Source organism: Pantherophis guttatus, chromosome 2 (genome assembly GCF_059756535.1).
Source record: "Pantherophis guttatus breed Tessera chromosome 2, ASM5975653v1, whole genome shotgun sequence".
In the NCBI taxonomy this organism is placed as follows: domain Eukaryota; kingdom Metazoa; phylum Chordata; class Lepidosauria; order Squamata; family Colubridae; genus Pantherophis; species Pantherophis guttatus.
Window position 1 is genome coordinate 115,663,942 of NC_142064.1, and position 23,796 is coordinate 115,687,737.

The following is a 23,796-nucleotide window of genomic DNA, read 5'->3' on the forward strand; positions in this document are numbered from 1 at the left end:
TGCATATATAATTTGATTTTAATTTACATGTCTCAAACAGGGTGGAAAACAAAAGCTTTCCTACCCTGATAAGGCAACTGTGAACTATGATAAATCTCAAGAGAGTCAAAGATTACACAGGTTGTAAAAGCAGTAGTTTATCTCCTCTCCCTTTTTCCTCCCAACCCTCCCCCGCCCTCCCACTAAAGCCTATACAGTCCATCTTCACCATTTCTTCTTGTGCTCATCCATGGAAACTCCCCCAGGTCCTAATGCCACAACAAGTAGCAGGCCACCGATGACAGACATGGTCTGGAAAAAGTCATACTTGAGGAAATCATGAAGGGGGCTGTAGCTGGAGATGTGCCAGAAGGCATTCTGGATCAGGTTGATTATGAAAAGCCAGATGACCAGAGTAAGAGCAGCAAGCTTGGTCTTGAAACCAATGGCTACCAAAATGATAAGACCCATGCCAAAAATATCTTGGAAAATCTGGGAAAGGAAAGGACAAATGCAGTATATTAGCTCCTTACAGCTTCTTGCCTTAATGGCAACTTTTTCCCCAGATCCAAAATATACTAAAGATACAATTTCAGGATTTTAATTTGCCCAAAATGTACTAAAACAAGACAAAATAAAAATATAAAATAAATTCTGTCACTCCTTATTCTATATTATGTGTGTGTGTGAGATGATTTACTATAGTTTTACTGTAAATGTTAAGAATGGCAAAGTGTAATGCAGTGGTTCTAAATCAATTTGAAATTTAGATGCTTTAAATTACATTTTTACAGCCATAAATATTAATATCTGTTTCATTATTTTTATGAGATACTGAAATTGTGTACCAGCAGCTAAGTGTGATGATGACTCTAAAGAACAAATAGACCTTGGAAAGAAATAAAGAAATGCTAATGATGTTTTAGCAAAAGAGTCATAGGATTGGGCCAAAATTCAGATGGAGTTTAAGTTCTAGAGCAGCGGTCCCCAACCTTTCTGTGAGCCGTGATGGCGCAGTGGTTAGAATGCAGTATTGCAGGCTAATTCTGCCGACTGCCAGGAGTTCGATCTTGACCAGCTCAAGGTTGACTCAGCCTTCCATCCTTCCGAGTTGGGTAAAAGGACCCAGATTGTTGGGGGCAATATGTTGACTCTGTAAACTGCTTAGACAGGACTGTAAAGCACTATAAAGCAGTAGATACCATATTTTTCAGACTATAAGACGCACCGGTATATAAGACACACCAAGATTTCGAAGAGGTAAATAAAAAAAAAAAGTTTTTGCCCTCCCTGGCCCTCAAGAGCACTCTGCAGGCCTCCCAAACCCTCTGCGCGCCCCGTTTGTCACCCGTTTTTGTGAAAAATGAGGCACGCAGAGGGTTTGGGAGGCCTGCAGAGTGCTCCTGGAGGCTGGGGGAGGGCAAAAACGCCCCTGTTTTTGCAAAGATCAGATGAAAAATGGGCCTGATTTTCACAAAAATAAAACAAGTGGGGTGGGGCTTCGGGAGGCCAAAAATGGCTGTATTCGGTGTATAAGACACATCAACATTTCCACCCTCTTTTAGGGGGGGGGAAAGGTGCGTCTTATACTCCAAAAAATACGGTAAGTCTAAGTACTATGGCCATTGCTTTCCAGCTTGGTGGATCGATGGGGGGGAGAGGGGATGGTTCTGTGTGAGCAGCTTGTGCAAATGTGTGTGCCTGTTTCTCTTGGCCCACTTCCGAACAGGCCATGACCCACTCGTGGGTTGCGGCCCGGGGCTTGTGATCCCTGTTGTATAAGGTTCTTCCATTCCTGTCTTTCACCACTACTGGAATTGGAGCAGCCTGGACTTATAAACCAGTCAGCAGTTGCAATTCACTGGCTGAGAAGACTTGCTTAAAACTGAAAGAATCAATTAAATATCTAATTTAATCTTGAGGAAGTTAATTCATGAATAGTGCTACAGATAGTCCTTGACTTAAGATCATAATTGAGCCCAAAATTTCAGTTCCTAAGTGAGTTTTGCCCCATTTCATAACCTTTTTTGCCACAGTTGTTAAAAGAGTGACTGCAGCTATTAAGCAAATCATGTCATTAAGCAAATGTGGATTTCCCCATTGGCTTTGCTTGTTGGAAGCCATCTGTGAAGGTTACAAATGGTGATCATATAACCCTGGGATGCTGCAAAGATTGTGAATACATGTCATATGCCAAGCGCCCAAATTTTGCTCATGTGACCATGGGGATGCTGCAATGGTTGTGTGAAAAATGGTCATAAGTCACTTTTTTCAGTGCTGTTGTAACTCTGAACAATCACTAAACAAATGGTTGTAAATTCTGGATTATTATCAGTACAAGTCGTCCTCAAGTTATGACGGCTGTTAGGACCAAGATTGTCCTCACTAAGTGATGTGGTAATAAAGTGTGACATGTGAGCGCATTGCTTAGCAATGGCAACCTAGAAAATCCCGACTGTTGTAACCCCACAACATGTGGGTCATTAAGCAGGAAGCAAAAGGAGTCCCAGGTGAGAGTTGGGTGAATCTTGGTGCAGGTTGTGCACTAATTGGAGAGTGCTGCAGTGGGTTATGAGCACAGGGAAGCCAGGGAAAGAGCGTGTGGAGTGCATGTGTGAGTGCAAATGCAGGGAAGCCAGGGAAAGATGGTCCACTCTAGGATGCATTGGTGTGAGTGCAGGAAGGGCAGGGAAAGAGACCGTGAGGTACACATGTTTAAGTCCGGGGGGGCCAGGAAAGGAGGGTGCAAGTGAGTAAAGAGGAAGAAGAGCACAACTCCTATGAATGAGGAAAGAATGGGATGAGGGGAGTTTTATCCAAGCAACGATGGATGCTGCAAGTGTCTGAATTTTGTTCACATGATCACCGGGGGACGGGAGCATTGCAACTTTGAGGACTGGTTGTAAGTTCCTTCAGTGCCATCATAACTTTGGCCAGTTGTGAACAAATGATTGTAAACTACGTACTTGTAGAGTGACTACCTGACAATTTCTTAGACACAAAATAAACAAAATGACATGTCACTCACAGTGAAAGGACTGAGTTCAAAATGCAGGAGTGTCATGAACATGAGAACAAGGAGTAAACGGCCGCCAAGTTGCATGTATTGCCGTGGTGAGATACCGTCCACAGTAGGAACTCCAGCAAACATAGATTTCCCCTCAGAGCGAGATTCTGCAAGTAACAAAAGCAATCCACCCCCAAGAGCCAAATTCCTACAAACAAGAATGGGGGGAGGGAGGGGGACCCAGTATCATTCTTCAGGCCAGAATAGAAATATCAAATGTCATAATTTGTATCAAAGTAGTACCTGGCAGCTAGACTTTTATGAGTTTGGTCAATAATCTCCTTAATGTATTCAAGAGTTAAAGGTAAAAAAGTTCAGTTGTAGATGCTTTGGGCACTTTGTTGACATTCTTTCAATAGGCAGGGACTCGTAGAAACAAATTTAATTCAAGAGTGCTAAATGAAGGATACTGAAACAGAATTTAGCTAGGAGCTTCTACAGGAAATCTTTTGAATAGCAAAAATCACAAGGCAGTTGGATCAAGTTCCAGTCAATTACTGAATTGTGTATCACTAAACTGCTATCTTGGGGTTAGACCAATCTAGCTCTCCCATTCATTTCACAGTAATTTGTTTCTATCACTAGCTTGGCAATAAAGCTCTTCTCAGACATAAATTTAAACATACAAAATTTTTAACATTAATTAAAATTAGCATCCTTGCCAGGGGTGAAATGTAAAATTTGTTACTACCGGTTCTGTAGGCGTGGCTTGGTGGTGGTGGGTAATGTGGCTGGGTGGGCGTGGCCAACTTTTTTTTTTTTAAACTTTTCAAAGCATTTTTTCTAATGCTTTGAAAAGCCTCTGCTGATCAGGCAACTCAGCTGGGATCGTCAGAGACTTTTCAAAGCATTTTTTTTACCACCTCTTCGGCCAAGAGGTTGCAGAAAAAAATGCTTTGAAAAGCTCTGACGATCCCAGCTGAGCTGCACGATCATCAGAGGCTTTTTTTTTTTTACTTTTAAAAGCATTTTTTCGTCAGAAGAAGTTGTAGAAAAAATGCTTTTAAAAGTAAAAAAAAAAAAAAAGCCTCTGATGATTGTGCGGCTCAGCTGGGCATGGTGGGGGGGGAGGGATTTTTGCTATCGGTTCTCTGAACCACCCGCCGCCATCGCTACTGGCAATCCGGTCCGAACCAGGAACATTTCACCCCTGATCTTTGCTTTATATGAATACATGGATGGGGAATCTTTGCCAAAATATCTAGCCAGTTCTCCTTGGGAAGACAGAACAGATAGAGCCTTAGGGCTTCACTTACCTCATTAAGAATTTGAGGTCCCATAAAATACTGTAGGCAATTGTCTGAAAAACAAACAGATGATGGGAGATAATAACTCTGTGGACACCAATTACCATTTTGGCTGAACAGCCATGAACAATTATTGCAGGGTTTCATGACTTCATTGTTGGAATAGGAACCATTTCTCCTTGTTAAAGTACCACTCTGCATGTTAACTGGACACATTCATACAACCTCCTGTGATTTAGGCTTGGTTCTTTCATCTTTGGCTGGGGTGTCAGTCATTCTTGGAATGGCTAAAAAACTGGCATCTCTGTATTTTTTCTAAATGATCAGAAGCACAGTAGCTCAATCAAAAGCAGTTGGGAAAGTTACTGCTTAAATAATCCTGCAGCAATTTCCATTCAGCAACTGAGCGGGAGATTTCCAATTTGTAGCCATCTTAAATGCGGAGAAGTGATAGCTAAGCATGGTCTAATTCCTCCATATAGGTTTGGATAGTAGAACTTGGGCTCCCAAACTGCTGGTGCAACACCACCATTATACTACACTTTTCTTGTTTACAAAATAAAAATTAAGTATATTAATTATTAAAGTGTTGAAATACAAAGAGTATGAAAAATCAAATTGAATGCAAAGAAAACAGAAAAAAGAAAAGAAGACACAAAAATACTGTTTAAATTAAAAAGCAAAGAAATCATAGTGAGAAAGAAAAAGTGGATTGCATCTTCCCCTTCTCTTCCCTTTTCGCTGCCAACTATAAGACTTTGTTAAGATATTTGATATATATAACAAACACTAGTCACTTTTTAAAGTTTCTGTTTAAATCCTAGAAAAAAGGTATTCGACATTTAAGTCTGCCTTGCTCTGTAAAGTATCTGTAAACATATATTGTGGATATATAATGGCAATTTTGCCATTGCAGCAATAATAGTACCCCAATCCAATATCATAGCCAAGATATCTATTTTCCAATAATGTGGTAGGCTTATTCTTGCTGTGGTCAAAATGTATCTTGCTAAATAATTTTTATTTATGTTTTTTAGGATTATGCTTAGTAGAAACACTATTACTATTTTTTCACACATTTCTTTCCAATATTTTGTGAGATTTTTTGCATGACTATCTCATGTTACAAAATGATCTTTTGTATTATGGCATTTCCAACATTTGTGAATTTTTTGCTTTATCTATTTTGGCAATCACTGACAATGTTGTAGACCATCTATAGAACATTTTATATCAATTTTCCTTTAAATTGTAGCTTGGAATAAATTTTAATATTTTTACATTGATCTTCCTATTGGTCCATTGTAATTATTTCTCTCAAATTTTGCATCCATTTTATGATAGTTTTTAATTTGTTCTCTCTTTTTGTCATATTTTAGCAACAATTTATAAATACATCCCAGTATATGATATTGGTTTTATTATAAGCATTCTGTTTTCAGTTAACAGAATTTGAAATGTTTGAGATGCTTTTCTGGGAAATTTAAAAGTAGACTAGACTAGAGACTACAGTGCAAAAAAACCACAGTAGTATCACGGTATGAGAAATTCAAAAAGGCTATGATAATAATTTGCTAATAATAAGGAGCCTGATGGTGTCCTAAAGATAATGGGATTTATTCAATTCTGGTAAATTTTCATGGGAGAAAGAGTAACGAAGCATAGGAGATAGCAAGCATCATCCTAATGGTACGTGCAGATCAAATATGTGCAAAGTAAGAATAAAATGCTCTGTTCACAAAAACAGTTGCAGGGGGTACCATCTTCAAGACCCTGCTTTTTCCAGCTACTCTCTATTGTACAAAACAGCCCTTCTGTTTGTACCTTACTTATGGATTTAGCATACAAACACTGTACCCCATCCTCTCCTTTGCAATCAGTGGCCTCTTATTTTCCACAGCTTATAAATCTTTTTCTTCTCTTCTCTTTGAGCAGTGTACTCCTGAGAAGAGGACTAGCAAAGTTATCTCCAGTTCTTAGCAGCATACTGTTTTGCACAACATTTCTGACATTACTTTATTATTTCTCACATAATAAATCTGTGATGAAAATAGAAACAACTCAGAATAACGTGGTAACAATCACAAGAATCATGAAAAAACATTCTTTATACATTCTCCCCCTAAAATACCCAGAAGCTCTAGAGAAAAAACATTGTCAATTGATTATTTAATATGTATTCACCAAAGTTACTTATAACTTTATTTAGTAATAATTATACAGATAGTTGTAATATTATAGATTTTCACAATATATATAGAAGTCTGTATGAGTCCTGAATATATTAAATTCTAATGTGATTATGAAACTAAATCCTGTGAATGAATTGCAGCACACATTCTGGCTGTGGGATTTGGATATTATTGTGTAATTTTCAACTTACCTGCATAAAAATAATTCCAAATAAGCCAAAGCATGCATAAGGAACAAACTTTCTTGCTAGGACAAGCACACACCCAGCTAAAAGAGAAAAAAGAGTAACTTTGGTAACAGGAAACTAATGTTCCATGAAATTAAAATACAGAAACTATCTCTCTTATGGTTCTTTCCAATATTTAGCTTTAAATAGCTTTATTAATATTTTTTGCTTTCAAAAAACTACAAATAATTTATCTTCTCACATTGATTTTGTTTCATATTGAATGTGAACTGTCTACAGGTAGTCCTCAACTTACATCACTATTGGGATAACTTCCATTGCTAAAGGGATGCCATTGTTTAGTGATTCGCACCTGATTTACAACCTTTTTTTACTGTGGTCGTTAAGTGAATCACATGGTTGCTGGGATATTGCAACCATCATAAATACATGAAGGTTGCCACAACAGTTTTAAGCCTGAGGACCAGTTGTAAGTCACTTTTTTCACCACCATCATAACTTTGAATGGTCATTAAACAGTTGTAAAACAAGGAGTGCCTGTATTTCATGTAGTTAAGTACACACAGATATATACAAATTTAAGCTTATCAGGATCCCTTTTATGACTTCTATTTTTTAGATGACATTAGAGACTATTACAGCAGCACCTTCCTGATCTAGAAAACTAATCAGTCTGACTTTGATTAGGACTTGGAAGGGGTGCATTGGAGAAGTTGGCTATACTAGAAAAAGCATTTTAGAAGGCAAAGGCAAACCGCTCCTACAAGAGCATGGATCCAGAGCTATATTTGACTCAAGGGAATTTGGGCCTCTTTTACTATCATTTTTTTTTTGGCTAAAATTTCAAGAATAAATGTGGGGTTATCTTAGTTTATTAACTTTCAAACAAACCTACATTATTTTTTTAACCTATTCTTCTTCCAAGAAACTCAGGGCAGCTTAAGCTAATCCATCTTTCTGCAATAAACTTCATGCTGGAGCACAGATCTGAGTTCAATTAAAGACTGCAGTTTTGTTCTCATATTTTGGAGTAGGCTTTAATTCACTTAGTGGTACTAAATGTGAACAATACAAATAGTCCTTAACAAACATTCATTCAATGACCACTAAACAGTGGCTCTGAACAAATGGTAGTTATGCCCAGTCCTCAAGATATGACCACTGCAGTGCCCCTGTGGTCACTTGATCAAAATTCAGGCATTTGGCAGAGGACAGGGTTGTTTCAACTCCTCCATCTGTGTATCTCCTGCCTCATTTCTGCCCTTTTGGTTGTCCTCCATTCGGATGCCCCCAGTTAACCTTCACCATCTTGCTCCCTCTGCTGACTAACCACACCTGGCCTGGCCCCTTCATGAGGCAATTGCTGGCCTCACAAGGCCTTTTTCCCAAGGGGTTTCCTCACAAGACCTTGGAAGGAAAGCATGGCCAGCAGCTGCTTTGTGAAGAGCCAGGCTATGTGTGTCTCATCAGCACTGGAAGCAAGAAGACTGACAGTCCGCTAGGGCGGCGGAACACAGGGTGGCAGGGACCTGAGTACAAGGTGGCAATGAAGTTGGCTGCATCTTCATGCTACACTGGGCTGGAGTGGCTGGGGCTTCTCACCACTATGTTGAGCTGTGGTCACTGCGCTGTTGTGCTGGGGCAGCTGGGGCTTCATGCTTTCCTGCTATGTGCAGAGTGAGCAGAGGGCCTGTGGGTTGGCTTTGTCAATGCTGGGTTCATCTCCACACCTCATCAAAGCCCCACAGGCCAGTTCTCCAGGAACTGGAGAACACTTTCAATGTGAACCACAGAGTGTGCATCGAAAGGGATCCTTTGAAAGTTGCTGTCCCTTTCTGAGGCTTTACAAGAGGAGGGAGGCAGTGAGACATATCTGGTGTGTGGAGCCCTGGTAGGCAGACTGTGTGTACACATAGAAATGTGTAATAGGTTGAGACTGCAAAAATGAGGCAAGCCCGCCAGGAATCTGGTGGCTTGGGGGAGGGGTGGGGAAGACTGCACTGGAGAAAGATGGCTAAAGGTCAGCTGGGGATGATTGGGGTAGTTGGCAGAGTAGCCAAAAAGGAAGAGATGGAGGAAGATAGGCAGGTGGCAGTTAACTGAAGCAGAGGCAAATGCAGCAAGACAAAGTACCCTAACCCTAAAAATGGCATTATCCTGGCTTAATGATTGCAACCGAGAATACTGGAATTATCATCACTAAACAATGTCATCATGTAATGTTCAGTCTAAGGACCACTACACTGAGGAATGAAAATTCATCCCAGTTAGGGTGGTTAAGCTAGGACTATCTGCATGCATAGTTACACATTTTCTAGCTAGGGCAAGCATACACTAAGTTAAAATAGAAAAAAAGTACCTTTGCTAATAGTGAAAGAAATGCACCAAGAAAATAAAATACAGAGGTAATTTACAGTGTCTCATTTTTTCTCATGTCCAACACTCTATCCAACACTTTAGTGTTTTTTTGAACATTTTAAATGAATTGTGTAAATATTCTATTACAGTAAAATGCTGGTTCATTTTTAACAAACTGGGTTTTTCTGAATGCAGCCTGAAGGCAGGAAAAGAGTAAATTCATTCCTCTAATTAACTGCTGTTCCTGGTACAATTTTCCCAAGCCTTCTAGTTTCATCCTGTTGTCTCACAAATACAGACATGAAAATTCACTAGCAATAAGACAGAACAGTCTAGTTTATATTCAGAGAGATGTTCTTGAACATAAGCAAAATACATTCTAAAAAAATCAAAAACAATTGAAACTTAGCCCCAATTTCTGCATCAAATTCTATGGAGGATACCACCTCACTGTCAGTGTTCTTCCTAACGCCACCAAAGAGGAGTTCTTACCCAGCTGTCCACACATATTGATTAACACAAAAAGTGTTGCTAAAAGTACACCGCTTCCCCAAGATATGTTGATGTAGTCCCGCTGCTCATTCCATTGGAACCACATCCTGATGCCATCTTCCAAAAATGTGCTGATTAGGCAGAGGTGAGCCAGATGAGGTAGTACATGCTTTGTTACGCGCAAGAACTAAAAGAATAGGGGAGAGGAGAATAGCATTAGAGAGCCATAAGAAGAGAAGTCAATTTTAACAATGAAGTTGGTCAAGGGATCTTTGGATATTTGAACATTAAAAAGCAGTTACACTTGCTTAATTTATAGATGCACAAAATACAGTTTTACTCTTGGTGCAAGGTCACTTAGTATTAAGATTAGAAAAAGGTCACAACACCTCAACTTTCAAACTGCTGAATGAAGCAAACTAAAGCTAAACTACCAACCACTCTGCTTTTTTTTCCTATTTCACCTGAATAATGTTTTGTTCCTTCTAATATGTGTACTTAAAATGAGATGATGTAACAGAGTACAAGTGAATAGAAGCAACATCAAAATCTACTGATAGTGTTTTGGCTCATTTTCACACAGTCAGGAAGATGATGATGATGATAATGTTGATATTTCTTTATTAAATTTATAATCTACCTGACTCCTAGAGCTATTGGATGGTTAAAAATTGTTAGAAATATTTAGAATAAGAAGCCAACACAAAACAAAAAGGAACAAAGATTGCAGAGATATCAAATTTGGATGGAAAGAAAAAAAGCAGATCCATCAAAAGCCTGAGCTAGAAGCCAGATCTGAAATTTCAATGGGGTGGACGTCATTCAAATCTAAAATGGGGAGGGGAAATTCATTACAGAGTGCAAGTGCTGCCAGAGAGAAAGCGCACTCCCAGGTGCCAATAGATGGCATTGTTTCATTGTAGGAACCCAGAGGATTTCAACCCTGCCAGATTGGATCGGCCAGGCAGATACTGTGGGAGTCAGATCATCTCTCATCTCTATGGATTTTAATCGCCATAGAGTTTAATGATCACAACTAAACTTGTCAATTAAACAAACAATACCCTCTGGCTGATTTTTGCTATTTTTTCATCCCGTTTCAGTATTTCTTTCCTATGAAATATGAGCACTAACCTATTGTCTTATTTAGTGCTAAATGAAATTCTGCATGCTGGTTTATAGTATTGAATTAGTATCCCCAAAGTGTAGTAACTCAGATACAGATTTGTAATTGTATATGCAGATTAGGTCAGTATATAGGACAGAAGATGCAATATATAATTGGCTCTAATTCTGAGTATTATATTGTTCTTAGATCCAGTTGATAGACATGTATATCCAATACAAAAAGCATGTAGGTCCTGGAAGCTTTGGAATTAATGGCTGTCTAATTAACAATTAGATTACTTAAGTCTTGGTTTTCTTTTCTTTAGTTTTTTTTTTATTTTATAAACAAACAATACATAATCAATCATTCAATATGTCTTCTGAATACATCTTTTAAATCTTTTTGCTCCTCCAATATTTATCATATCTTAATATTGTCATTCCCTTTATTATAACATTTCCCCCATTTTTCTTACTTCTCTATTAATACCTTAATCTATCTTTTAATTATATTAAAAATTAGACAACCATTTTATCCCCACACAACCTTCAACCCCCCCTCCCCACCCTCACCCTCAACTTCCCAGAACAAAAACAGGGTATAGCATTAAACTAAACATAAGCTAAAATATGCTAACTTGCTACAAGATTCAAAACTCCCTCACCCTCTTTAACTCCTCTTTTAAAAATTGTTCATCAGCCTCCCCTTTTAAAATTCTAATTTAAACATTTTAAAACTTTCTTTAAAGCATAAAGCTTTAAAGAAAAAGCTTTTTCTTTAAGAAAAAGAAAATATTATTTTGCATCCATTCAATTTTAAATTAATCATTTTAGTACTTCATTAAGTTTTGTTTTTTTTTAAAATTGATTTATATGCTGCCCTTCTCCGGAGACTCAGGGCGGCTTACAATGCACTAAGCAATAGCCTTCATTCTTTTGTATATTTATACAAAGTCAGCTTATTGCCCCCACAAGTGGGTCCTCAAGTTCTTTTTTTTTCTTTTCTTTTCTCTCAAAAAAAATACTTCAATAAAATATTCTTCAGAATATAACCTTAAAGATACTATTAATCCATTGAGTTTAATTATTTCTAACTCTTAAATTCATTCTTCAAAATATCAATTTCAAAACTTTCAGAAAACTATCCATTAACTTTAAAGTTAACCATTTTAATACCACAGTCATTTTTTTAAAAAAAGCTATCCATTTTTAGTTAAACATTTTTACTTAAACTTAAAAAGAAAAAAAAATGCTAATTTCAATAGACTTTTCAAATTTATTATTAAAATCCTCCCCAAAAGAAATTAATCTTCAATTCTTCCTTTCTTTCTATATTTTTTCCAATCCTTCTTCTTCAATAATACTTTCTCCTTCAGCATTGCTCCTCCCCGCTTTTATTTTTGAAAATTTTGGAATGTAGATTTGAGACTGATGCATCTTTGAAGATCGCTCTCTCCTAAAAGTTATCTCCTTCATTTTGAAACCTCCATTTCGACTTTTCCTGCTTATATAATCAGTCACTTCCTCTTTTAAAAATGGATTCTGTCTATAAAACCAATAATTGTCACGATAAAGTTTATCAGTCTGCAGGAAAGAGACTATTTGCTGCTTTTCAATTAACTGCATAGAAGCCTCTGCCAAAACCTCTGTTTTCAATGTGGCAACTTCCATCATGTTCCTGACAGCCTCTTTTCCCTGCTCCAAAGACAAATTAGTTTGATTTTTTTCCTCTTTTCCAGCCAGCAAATCATTTTTGTTTTCCAGATTATAATTTTGAATAGTCCTTTCAATTGATTCCAGTATAGCAAAAGTATAGAAATTTAAAAGTTCTTGTAAAACCTCTACAGTCACAAATTGTGAATTTGCTGGCTCATATAGTAATGATCCTCCATCCTTGATGTCAGCCATATTTCAATTCCCAGTTTAAGTTTGTTCAGCTATCAGGTCAATAAATCCAATAATTTTCCACACAATTTAGAAGTATAAAGTAGTTAAGGTCAATACCATAGTCTTTTTCATTTCACTAGCACTTTAAATCTTTTTCTTGCAGTGTAATCCGGTAGCTTTTACAATGTTGCAGCTTTAACGATCACTTTCACTTGTAAGTTTCGTTTTAAACGCCCTTAAGCGCCATCTTTTTTCCTTTTTCTTTTAAACGGAGTTAAAGTTTAATACTTGCATTTTCTGTTCTCCTAATTTGCTCTGCCAGCATCCAGGTTTGAATTTTCTCATAGTCCTTAAAATTGCACTGCTGGTGTGGTCATGACCCCTTGTTCTGCATAGAGCAGAATCGTCCCGGATCCGGAGCACTGAAGGGCTTTCAGGGAGCTCTCACCCTGCAAACCCCAGGCTTAAAGAAAAAAGCCTGGGGGTCTAGGGGAGCTCTACCCAGACCCTTCTGCTCTTCTGTCCCCCTTTTTCCCTGGGGGAGTTTCAAGCCGCTAGAACAGCTGATTTTTGCTGTTCTAGCGGCAAACGGAATCACGGGGCTGGAGCTCCTAAAGGAGTGTCCATTCGGGGAACGCGGAGCCACCGGAAGTCCGTCTTGGTTTTCTTTTCATTGCTTTCTAAATCCACTGTTTTCAGATTACTTCCAATTACTGATTAACATGGTCGGCTTTGTTCTATCAAGGATCTCAAATGTTCTTCAATAATTATCCATAAGGTGAGTATGAACTCAGTGTAGAATATAGTTTTAATAGCACTATAAATATCTTTGTGCATGGTATTTGCCATCTGCCTTGGTGAGCAGAAATCATGAAGGATACTTATACTTTAATGCCTTACTCTAATTAACGAAGCATTTGTCCTACTTTAGGAAGTCTTTCTTTTCTCAAAAAATAATATATTTAGCTGTGCCTTCAAATCAGACAATTTTGTTTTAATCTAGCTCTACTACTCCCGGCAATCTTATTTTGACATTTGTTATCCAGCAAAATCAGACTGTGTGGACAAAAGAATCAGCATTTACAAATATCTGAATATACAACATTGACAACATTGAACAAGAAAATAATTAGATTTCAAAGAGGTTGCTCTACTTGATATTGCTTTATTTAAAAATCTGTTTCCCTAGAAACTAATTATTTACTTTAAACAATGATCTGCAGGGTCTGATCAAAGGACTGAATATATTCATTTATCTGTGATTTATCTAAAACCAATTATGTAACGTGTGGGCTCCTATCCAGAATCCAGAGCAACTATTTTTGCTCAGTTCTTGGTCAGTAGTATTAACTATATTGCTGGTAACATACTTATACATTGATTTGCCTTTTTACCGAGTTTCCAAGGTTTTCAGTTGACTATAAATTAAGCTTTATATTAAGCAAAGGAAACTTCAACATTTATCAGTATAATGAACGCTGAATTCACATAATAGATACAAGAATGCATGTGAGTTTCCATTTGAAATCATACAATTTCTGAACTGATACCACTGATTTATTTTAAAAAAATCCAAGGTTTCAAAGTTGGATCATCCATAATTGCTTTAAAAGAAGATGAAAAAGTAGAAGACAGTTTATATTTCTGGACCACTGAGAATTGCTCTTCTTAACATGTTCATCTATCTTTATGTTGTTATTCAATGCCAGATTTATATGGACGTCTCCATACACACCTACTTTGACTGCTTGTATATTTGAAAGCAATAAATTCTTTAAAAGAATTATCTTCAAAATTATGATTTGTGAAATTTTACATGGGAGTGAGAAATGGACTCAGAGCCTTATGAGGATTGCAGCATACACATGATAAGAGATAGATAGATAGATAGATAGATAGATAGAGAGAGAGAGAGAGAGAGAGAGAGAGAGAGACAGACAGACAGACAGACAGACAGACAGACAGACAATCTGAATTTCTATACCCATTGTTGTTTTGGGGTGGTCAAAGATTAAACTCAGAAAACAAAGCCTATCTTACACTGTAAAATCAACGTGCCCTTCGATCCATGTTAATAGAAAAAGGATTATTGCCCTTTCACCTTTTTATTCTCTGGCCAACACTGAGTGGACATACAGATACAACTTTCTGCACTTGCCATTTTAAGGCAGAGATGGGGAATCTGCAGCTCCACAGCCATACTGTATATAGTCCTTAATTTTTGAACAAACCATGACTATTCAAAAGCAAGAGCAGTTTCTTGACTTCTTCAAATGGGAAATTATAATCTAATATCTACAATAGGCAGATTATACTAGATTTACAGCCATGAAACTCCTAAAATAATAAATGTTGTTACCTCATTCTGTAAAGGTAGTCCTTAATTTACAATCATTTGTTTAGTAACCATTCAAAGTTACAATGGCACTGAAAAAAATGACTTATGTCCAATTTTCACACTTACGATCATCGCAATATCCTCATGGTGATATGATCAAAATTCAGATGCTTCATAACTGGCATGTATTTATAACAGTTGCACTATCCTGGGGTCATGTGATCACCAGTTGTAACCTTCCCAACTGACTTCTGACAAGTGGGGGAAGCCAGATTCACTTAACAACCACATGATTCACATAACAACTGCAATGATCCATTTAACAACTGTGGTAAAAAAGATCATAAAATGAGGCACAACTATTTTGGTTTGTTGCTGTTGTTAGTTGTGAAGTCGTGTCCAACCCATCGCGACCCCATGGACAACATTCCTCCAGGCCTTCCTGTCCTCTACCATCTCCCGGAGTCCATTTAAGCTCATGCCGACTGCTTCAGAGACTCCATCCAGCCACCTCATTCTCTGTCGTCCCATTCTTCTTTTGCCCTCAATCGTTCCCAGCATTAGGCTCTTCTCCAGTGAGTCCTTCCTTTTCATTAGGAGGCCAAAGTATTTCAGTTTCATCTTCAGGATCTGGCCTTCTAAAGAGCAGGCAGGGTTGATCTCCTCTAGGACAGACCAGTTTGATCGCCTTGCAGTCCAAGGGAGTCGCAGGAGTCTTTTCCAGCACCGTAGTTCAAAGGCCTCAATTCTTTGGTGCTCAGCCTTCCTTATGGTCCAACTTTTACAGCAATACATTGCAACTGGGAAAACCATAGCCTTGACTATACGCACTTTTGTTGGCAGGGTGATGTCTCTGCTTTTTAGTACGCTGTCTAGATTTGCCATAGCTTTCCTCCCCAGGAGCAAGCGTCTTTTAATTTCTTGGCTGCTGTCCCCATCTGCGATGATCTTGGAGCCCAGGAAAATAAAATCTGTCACTATCTCCATTTCTTCCCCATCTATTTGCCAGGAATTGAGAGGCCTGGATGCCATGATCTTAGTTTTCTTAATGTTGAGTTTCAAGCCAACTTTTGCACTCTCCTTCTTCACCCGCATCAAGAGGCTCTTTAGTTCCTCTTCGCTTTCTGCCTTTAGAGTGGTATCATCTGCATATCTGAGGTTGTTGATATTTCTCCCGGCAATCTTAATTCCAATTTGTGACTCATCTAGCCCCGCCTTTCTCACGATGTGCTCTGCATATAAGTTAAATAGGCAGGGCGACATTAAACAGCCTTGCCGAACTCCTTTCTTAAGTTTGAACCAATCAGTGGTTCCATGTCCAGTTCTTACTGTTGTTTCTCAACCTGCATATAGGTTTCTCAAGAGACAAATAAGATGGTCTGGCACTCCCATCTCTTTAAGAACTTGCCACAATTTGTTGTGATCCGCACAATCAAAGGCTTTAGCATAGTCAATGAAGCAAAAGTAGATGGGGTTGTTGTTTTTTGAACTTCCTAGCTTTCTCCATGATCCATATGTTGGCAATTTGATCTCTAGTTCCTCCGCCTCTTCGAAATCCTGCCTGTACTTCTGGTAGTTCTCGGTCCACATACTGCTGGAGCCTAGCTTGTAGGATTTTGAGCATAACTTTGCTAGCATGTGAAATGAGCGCAATGGTTAACAATGAAAATTTTGGGCTCTGTTGTGGTTGTAAATGGAGGACTAACAATACAAGCTTTCTCTAAGAATAAGTAGCTTGTTAGGATTCTGATCCTACTTATCCTCTCTCAGCATACATTTTTATTCAGATTGCTTGAATGTCTGCGCTTGATAGCAATATATAGTAAGACAACAACATTTACCGTATTTTCCGGCGTATAAGACGACTGGGTGTATAAGACGACCCCCGACTTTTCCTGTTAAAATATAGGGTTTGGGCTATACTCACCATATAAGACTACCCCTCTTCCAACGCACACCAAATAAAAATTAAAAAATATCAACTGGCTCACCCACAATGTAAAAGCAGCTGTGCTAGACCCAGAATGGCCCCTGCAACAAGCAGGAACCTCACACAGCCACAAAAAGCCCAAAAAAACAACTTTCACACTTTACACACACACAACACAACACAACAGGCTCATCCACAATGTAAAAGCAGCTGTGCTAGACCCAGAATGGCCCCTGCAACAAGCAGGAACCTCACACAGCCACAAAAGCCCAAAAAACCAACTTTCACACTTTACACACACAAAATTCCACATACAGCTTTGTGAGATTTTGTGTGTTTGTGTAGTTTGTGTAGTTAGTGTGAAACACTACAGAAACACACTAAATCTCAGAAAGCTGCACAAATATTATTTTATTTTATTTGTATATGAAAACTAAATTTAAAACTAAATTTAAAACTTCCTAAACTTTAAATGGCTAGGTCTAAAAAAGAACAACTAAAAAAACCCCAATTAATTATTTTTTTTAAAGCTCCCAAAGGGGAAAAAAACTTACCCAATAGAACAGGGGTCTCCAACCTTGGCAACTTTAAGACTTGTAGACTTCAACTCCCAGAAGCCAGCTTTTTGCTGGCTGAGGAATTCTGGGAATTGAAGTCCACAACTCCCTGCCTACTTGATTGCAGGCAGGGAGTGGCTTGCTGATGGAATGGATTCAGGCAAGTAAAGCAAGGCAAGTGTTGCGATTAGCAGCTAAGGTAAGCAAGCTGGAGGGGGAAAACTTTTTTCCTTTTACAGGGCTTTGGCGATCCCAGCTGCGTTGATTAGCAGGCAACTCAGCTGGGATTGTCAGAGCCACGTAAAAGGAAAAAAGTTTTTTTCGTTTTACATGGCTCTGGCATCCCAGCTGAGTTGCCTGATTAGCAGGCAAAGCTGGGATCGGCAGAGCTTGGATCGGCAGAGCCATTTAAGGCTCGTCAGAGTCTTTCGGGCTGGTCTGCCTGGTTACAGGAGAACGACACCCGGCGTATAAGACGACCCCCGACTTTTGAGAAGATTTTCTTGTGTTAAAAAGTCGTCTTATACGCCGGAAAATACGGTAGTTGAACTGATTTGAAACATATTTTGATTAAATGACTTGTATTTGAAATTATTTTTAACCCAATTTGGGTGATAAATGCAATTTAGCATTCCTTTTTGTTGTATAGCCTTTATTACTATCTTAAATCTGCTTTTCTCTCATAAAGGAATGTTTTAAACAAAATGGACTTCAGTATTATTTAGGCAAATATTAATACAAAGAACTAATACAAATATAATTGATCAATTAATTGAAAGTCATAATTCAAAGGTGACGATTAATAGTAGCCATAACTTGTCCTCTTAAAGTAACTTCAGAAGTTACATTAAATATGGAAGGAAATGTAAGTCATCATTAGAGAAAACTGATATGTATCTGTTTTGGGCTTTTTTTTTTTACATGACATTTAAACTAACATTCCAGTTAGATAAAATTAAATATGTAAATCAACATTACTAGGCTTCTCAGATATGAAATTATCATATCTAGAGCCAGTTTATTGTGATGCTTAAGGTGCTGGCCTAGAAACCAGGAGATGGTGAGTTCTAGGCCTTAGCCTGCTGAGTACTTTAGGCCATAGGATTGTTATGGGGAAAATAGAAGGCAGGTATGTTCCCCATCTTGAATTGACCAAAATATATGTAATAATAATAGAGCTAGGACCCATTAGCATCCATTATTTAGAAAAAATATAAATCTATGCATCAGTCAATTGAGACACAGAATGGAGTATCAGTATGGATCATGGGCACTTAGATCAAAGGTGGTCTTCAATTTACAACCATAATTGAGCCAGGAATTACGGTAATAAGTCAGGCCGAACATTAAGCAGGTCATGTGTCCAACCCGATTTCATAATTTTTTTTAGGTGGTCATTAAGCGAACCCATTGTCTGCAATGGGAAATCAGAAGTAAACACCAGTTTCTAGCAAAAAAAAACCCCCAACAACATAAATTTTGGTTGTGTGACCATGGGATGCAGCTAATAGCCATACAGTAGACGCAGGCCAGTTGCCAAGCACCCAAAGGGCAATCAGTGACCATGGGAGGGGGATCTTCAAATCTGGATTATAAGTACTTTTTTGGTCTGTTGTAACTTTGGATGGTCACTAAGCAACTGGCTATACGTCGAGGAATACCTGTACTGTACTTATATACTAGTCTTGTATAAATCTTGTGTATGCTTTCTTTTAGAAATGCCTATATTATATGCTTTAAAATAACATACGAAACTTGTAATTGTTCATATTCAAAATGTGCTGATTGCCAGAAGACTCCAAGGCAGGACATAGCATGCTTTGTTCATGCTGCTGAGTAAATAAATCTGTCTTCCAAGCTAAGTTCACCCCAAAGATTAAGAGAACAACTCTTCCATTATATCTATAAAGATATTTTAATGATATCTTTAAAAAGATTAAGAGAACAACTCTTCCATTATATCTATAAAGATATTTTTAATGATATCTTTAAAAAAATCTACTGAGAGTAGATTGACATATCTAATTTAAAGCAGACAGATTTATATAAACATTAGTATCACATTCTCTAGTTGCAGATTCCTCTGGAAGAACTGAAACCACCTTACATGGCTCCATATTCATAATCATTGATGTAAATAAGCATCCCAGTCTATGCTTACATGTGCAATTTACCTTCCCATGCCCATGGAAAAGCACAGTGGATGCTTACACTGAGCATACAGTGTAAATTAGATTTATGAAATAACCTGCAATTGTGGTATATGGAATTACTTCTGCACAGATGAGTTTAGTCTTGCCTAAATGCAGAAGACATGGATAAATGATCCTGATGCAGCTTGAACTCAATCTGGTGACGGCAGCTCTTTTGATACACTCATAACATATATATCTATGCACATGTTGACTTTCAAGTCAGTGTTATTCCTGGTGATTGCTTAGACTAGTCCTTGTAATTGGCAAGCTTTTGGTTTGCCATTGCCTTTTTCCCAGGGCTGAAAGTGTGTGACTGGTCCAAGGTCACCCAGCTGGTTTTGTGCCCAAGGCAAGACTAGAATTCACAGTCTCCCTAGCCTGATGTCATAGCCATTACACCCAAATGGCTCTCAAACATATCATGAAGGCCATGAAAAAAGATAAAAGTCAGAATGAACAATATAAAGATATATTGCTTTAACTTAAGATGGTCTGTAGTTCTTAAGTGTCACAAAACCAGTTTTCTGAGCACCAGACTGAAACTCTTTGACAGCATCAGTTAGTTTCAGCACTGAATTTCATAACCATTTGAAACAAAATGCCTAAATAAGGCATTGAGTGCATGCCTTGCAAAATCTCAGCATCTTTCTCAAAAGAGGGCAAATGCATAGGCTAGACCACAAGATCTGACAAGGAGTCACCATAACAGCTGGCTAGCAGAGCTGAATGAGGTGCAAGCCAGAAAGTCTCACCTCTATTGCGCATTTAGGGAATGCGCAAGCCTTTAGGAAGGCAGCATTTTTTTTCAAATCCCCTTTGCACCAGACTCTATCAATGTTTTGCCTTACACTGCAGTCGTTGGGGAACCAAGATAATGTGCCTAACACACTTCGAAATCTCATTTTGGAATAATTTTATTCTTCTTTGAAAGATTTGTATGGCTAGTCACTTTAGTCGCTCACAACAATAAAACCCAATAACCACAAAATCATAAACCATAAAATCAAAAAAACAAAAAAACAAATGCCTCAGTCAACCCCTTGAGGTGCCCCACAATCAGCGGTAGATACCCTCATTCTATCCCAGGGCCCGGGTAAAAAGCCAGGTCTCGATGGGCACCAGGAAGGCTAAAATGGTGGGGCCTGCTGAATCATGAAGGGAGGGTGATCTGTAAGGTAAGGACTACAGAAAAGGCATGCTTCTGAGGTCCCACCATATGGCAAGATTTCAGGGAAAGGGACCTGGAGACAGCGAGTTCCAGTCCTGCCTTAGCCATGAAAGTGAGCTGGGTGACTTCGGGCCAGTCATCTCAGCCCAAGCCACTTTACAAGGATGTTGTTGTGGAGGAGGAATGTGTGTTTATCACTTTTGAGTTACATGAAAAATTAATAAAGTTGGGATACAAATAAAAGTAAACGCACCTGTCCTATCTGATCTGGTGGGACGAGCATATATGCCCTCAAAGGGAGTAAATAACCGAGGCGTGCTCTGCAGGGCTTTAAAGGCGAGAACCAGCTCCTTAAAAATTACACCTGGAAGGAAACTCGGTGGAGCTCGCGCGCGGCAGAGCATTTAGTGGGACTTGATCCTGTGACCGGGTGAACTTGCTTCTCAGCCTTTCTGATAAGTGACCCAGAAGCTCCACGCCTACGTCTGCCTCACTGAGAAATTAACGAGCTGTGGGCTCCAGGGGGGAGGCGGATAAGCGCTGTGCGGGGAAAGTTCACCCTTCCTCCTCCCGAAAAAAGGGGCAGAAGACTTAAAAGCAGAGGTCTTCAAACTTGGCCGCTTTTAAGACTTGTGGACTTCAACTCCCAGAATTCTCCAGCCAGCACAGCTGGTTGGAGAATTCTGGGAGTTGAAGTCCACAAGTCTTAAAAGCGGCCAAGTTTGAAGACCTCTGCTTAAAAAGATGGAACTGTCCATGAGGGATTCGCGCCTCAATGGCCAAGATCGCACCTCGTCTCAGGGGAGAAGCAGGCTAGTTATGTTAGCCTACGCACAGAAAGCGTCGCCACCGCTTCCATCCCCGCTGCCGGCAAGCATGGGTACACCGCGGCCCGTCACTTTTCGAGGCGGGCAAGAAGCGATGGAGAGGGAGGGTCAGCGGAATGGGCGTGATGCGCCACTCCCTCCTACTCCCGAGAGGGAAGATGGTACGGCTCCCTTCACTGGCTCATTCGCGGAAAGGAGTACGCCAGGCCAGACCATTCAAACTCGGGAGGGGGAGGTTCTCACCTGATCAGCAACATCTTCGGCGGCCCCCATTAAATCGCCGTTAGGCGCCATTGTGGGAAAGGCGCGACCCAGGTACCCACGCGGGCTCAAATCGCTTTTGGTCTCTTCGCTGAAGGGCTCTGAGAGAAAGTGGGAGGGGACAGCGCGCAACCAATCACATCCAGGACCTGCTTGTGGCCCGCCCCTCCGGACCACGTGGATTGAGCCTCCGTTAGCTCCGAGACAAGACTGGGTTGGTTGTGGCCGTAAAAGATAGATATAGGAAAAGGACAGAGTAAGAGTGCCTCGCATAGACTTCCGACACGCTCGATCTGTCCGAGCTAGAATTGAGCGGGATTCCTATCTTCAACCCTATCCGTTCTCAAATCAGTGCAAAGTACTTTTCCTCACAGGTATGGTAAGTAGAGCAACGTTCATCGGATACGGAGAGAAATCGTACCCTCGCGCCAATCTGTGCACGTTGCCATGGCAACATTGCCAAATGGGTGCTCCGGCCTGTTCTCAGAAAGGAGAATATTTCTCAAGAGCGCCACGTGTACAGCTCCCATAAATCGTGAAGGAAATGGCAAACGTTTAGTACTTTTAGTGACGTATACTTTTGATGCTGTAACCTTAGGGTGGAATAAACTTTCTAGGCAATACGTCAATCGCCTTATTCATATGGTATATTAAAAGCATATTCTAAGGGTGTCTCAACAATCTGCGCATGCCTCCTACTTGGTGGGAGTAAGCAGTCTGTGTCTACAAAGTAGTTTCAGATTCTGAATTGCACAGAAGAGCGTGAGGATGCTTAAGGTACTGCTGGAAGAAATGTCCATCTGGATTCAGTTCCAAGTGGGGAGAAAGACACTGGAAACATGGAGGCTGTTTGGAAAGATAGTTTAATGGTGGACGGGACCACATGGTTTGAGGTCCTGGGCAATTGAGCACATGGGTGAGAAAGAGAGAGGGAGATTTATACCCAGCGGTGAAATCCAGCCAGAACTATCTGGCTCGTGCAAACCAGTAGCGCCAGTGATGGGAGGGTCTGCCCACCCGCTAGACATCATTACGTCCCGTTTTTGACCCTCTGCGCATGTGCAGAAGAGACACGAGCATAGTGTACACGCGTGCACACTCCCATTCCTGAACCAGTAGCAAAGGTAAGTGGATTTCACTGCTGTTTATACCCTCTCTTGGGCTTTGAACTTGCTTCCTGTTCCTGTGGCAAGGGCATGTATTCTGATTGGTTGTCAGACTCCCATGGGACCATGCAGGGGTAACTTTGTAGGCTGTCTTGAGTCCCAGGCTTGGTTGAAACTTGCTGGGTGATGCAATTTTCCCAGGTGCTATGTGGTGAGATGGGTAGAGGGATAATTCTATTATGTCCTGAGGGTGAAGGTCTTTTGTTTTGTAGATAAACTGGCCCAGCCTTTTGTCTTGTAGATAGGCTGGCACCAAATTATCTGCTGGGGGGGCAGGGAGCTGAGGGTCCGAGTTTATGTTTTTAGAAACATGTTTCTCCTTTAGCGGAAATATATTCTGCCTTTTTAATATTTCCTAAAATATTTCATTCTTCTAGGAGAGAGGTGGGTGCTAACTTCCTATAGTACAATTGATTGCATCTGTAATATAGTGCCATCAGAATGCCCAAACTGATCAGTTCTCCATAGCATAGGGTATGGAAACAAGTCTATTTTCTCTGTCTTTCTAAAAAATGCTATGTGAAAATGTTGATCGATCATATTAGATGATGCAAATCAATATCTATGAGGCCATCAATTGATGACTATAGTAAGGCATGTGGAAGATTATGATTTGGAATGCCAGATGAATAAATAGGAAAGGACGAAGAGGAAAGGAAGGAAGATGGATCTTTGAGTCTGTGAAACTAAGAATAAAGGAAGAATGTAAAATAGGTGAGTGAAAGTGTGATGGTCTGATGGAGTGTAGTCTCTGTGTTTTAGATTCTGGGCACAATTTAAGGTCCTGATTATCATCTGCAAAGCCGTAGATAATATAGGACCAGATTATTTATAGAC

The 23,796-nt window shown here is 39.5% G+C and overlaps 2 protein-coding genes across 4 annotated transcripts in view; one reads left to right on the top strand and one right to left on the bottom strand.

Moving 5' to 3' along the window:
• Positions 1-21,908, bottom strand: LOC117675585 (surfeit locus protein 4-like). The gene is made up of 6 exons (XM_034434389.3): positions 21,776-21,908; positions 9,524-9,710; positions 6,677-6,753; positions 4,303-4,346; positions 3,008-3,194; positions 1-471 (listed from the first exon to the last, which is right to left on the bottom strand). The coding sequence occupies exons 1-6, from the start codon at positions 21,824-21,826 to the stop codon at positions 205-207; spliced, it is 813 nt and encodes a 270-aa protein (XP_034290280.1). The 5' UTR covers positions 21,827-21,908; the 3' UTR covers positions 1-204.
• Positions 21,890-23,796, top strand: part of LOC117675582 (uncharacterized) — an 18,047-nt gene continuing 16,140 nt past the window's right edge. Inside the window, exon 1 of one of the 3 annotated variants that reach the window (XM_034434373.2) lies at positions 21,890-22,172. The gene's annotated coding sequence lies outside the window, so the exon portion shown is untranslated. Of the gene's footprint in view, positions 22,173-22,276; positions 22,918-23,796 lie in introns of those variants that run through there. The other 2 variants (XM_034434379.2, XM_034434378.3) reach the window with 2 other exon arrangements.

Coding starts and splice junctions, on each gene's coding strand:
- LOC117675585 (XM_034434389.3), bottom strand. CDS start 21,826: ATGGCGCCTAACGGCGATTTAATGGGGGCCGCCGAAGATGTTGCTGAT. Junction 9,711..21,775: donor CCGAAGATGTTGCTGATCAG/GTGAGAACCTCC, acceptor CTATTCTTTTAG/TTCTTGCGCGTAACAAAGCA. Junction 4,347..6,676: donor TTGGAATTATTTTTATGCAG/GTAAGTTGAAAA, acceptor TTTGTTTTTCAG/ACAATTGCCTACAGTATTTT.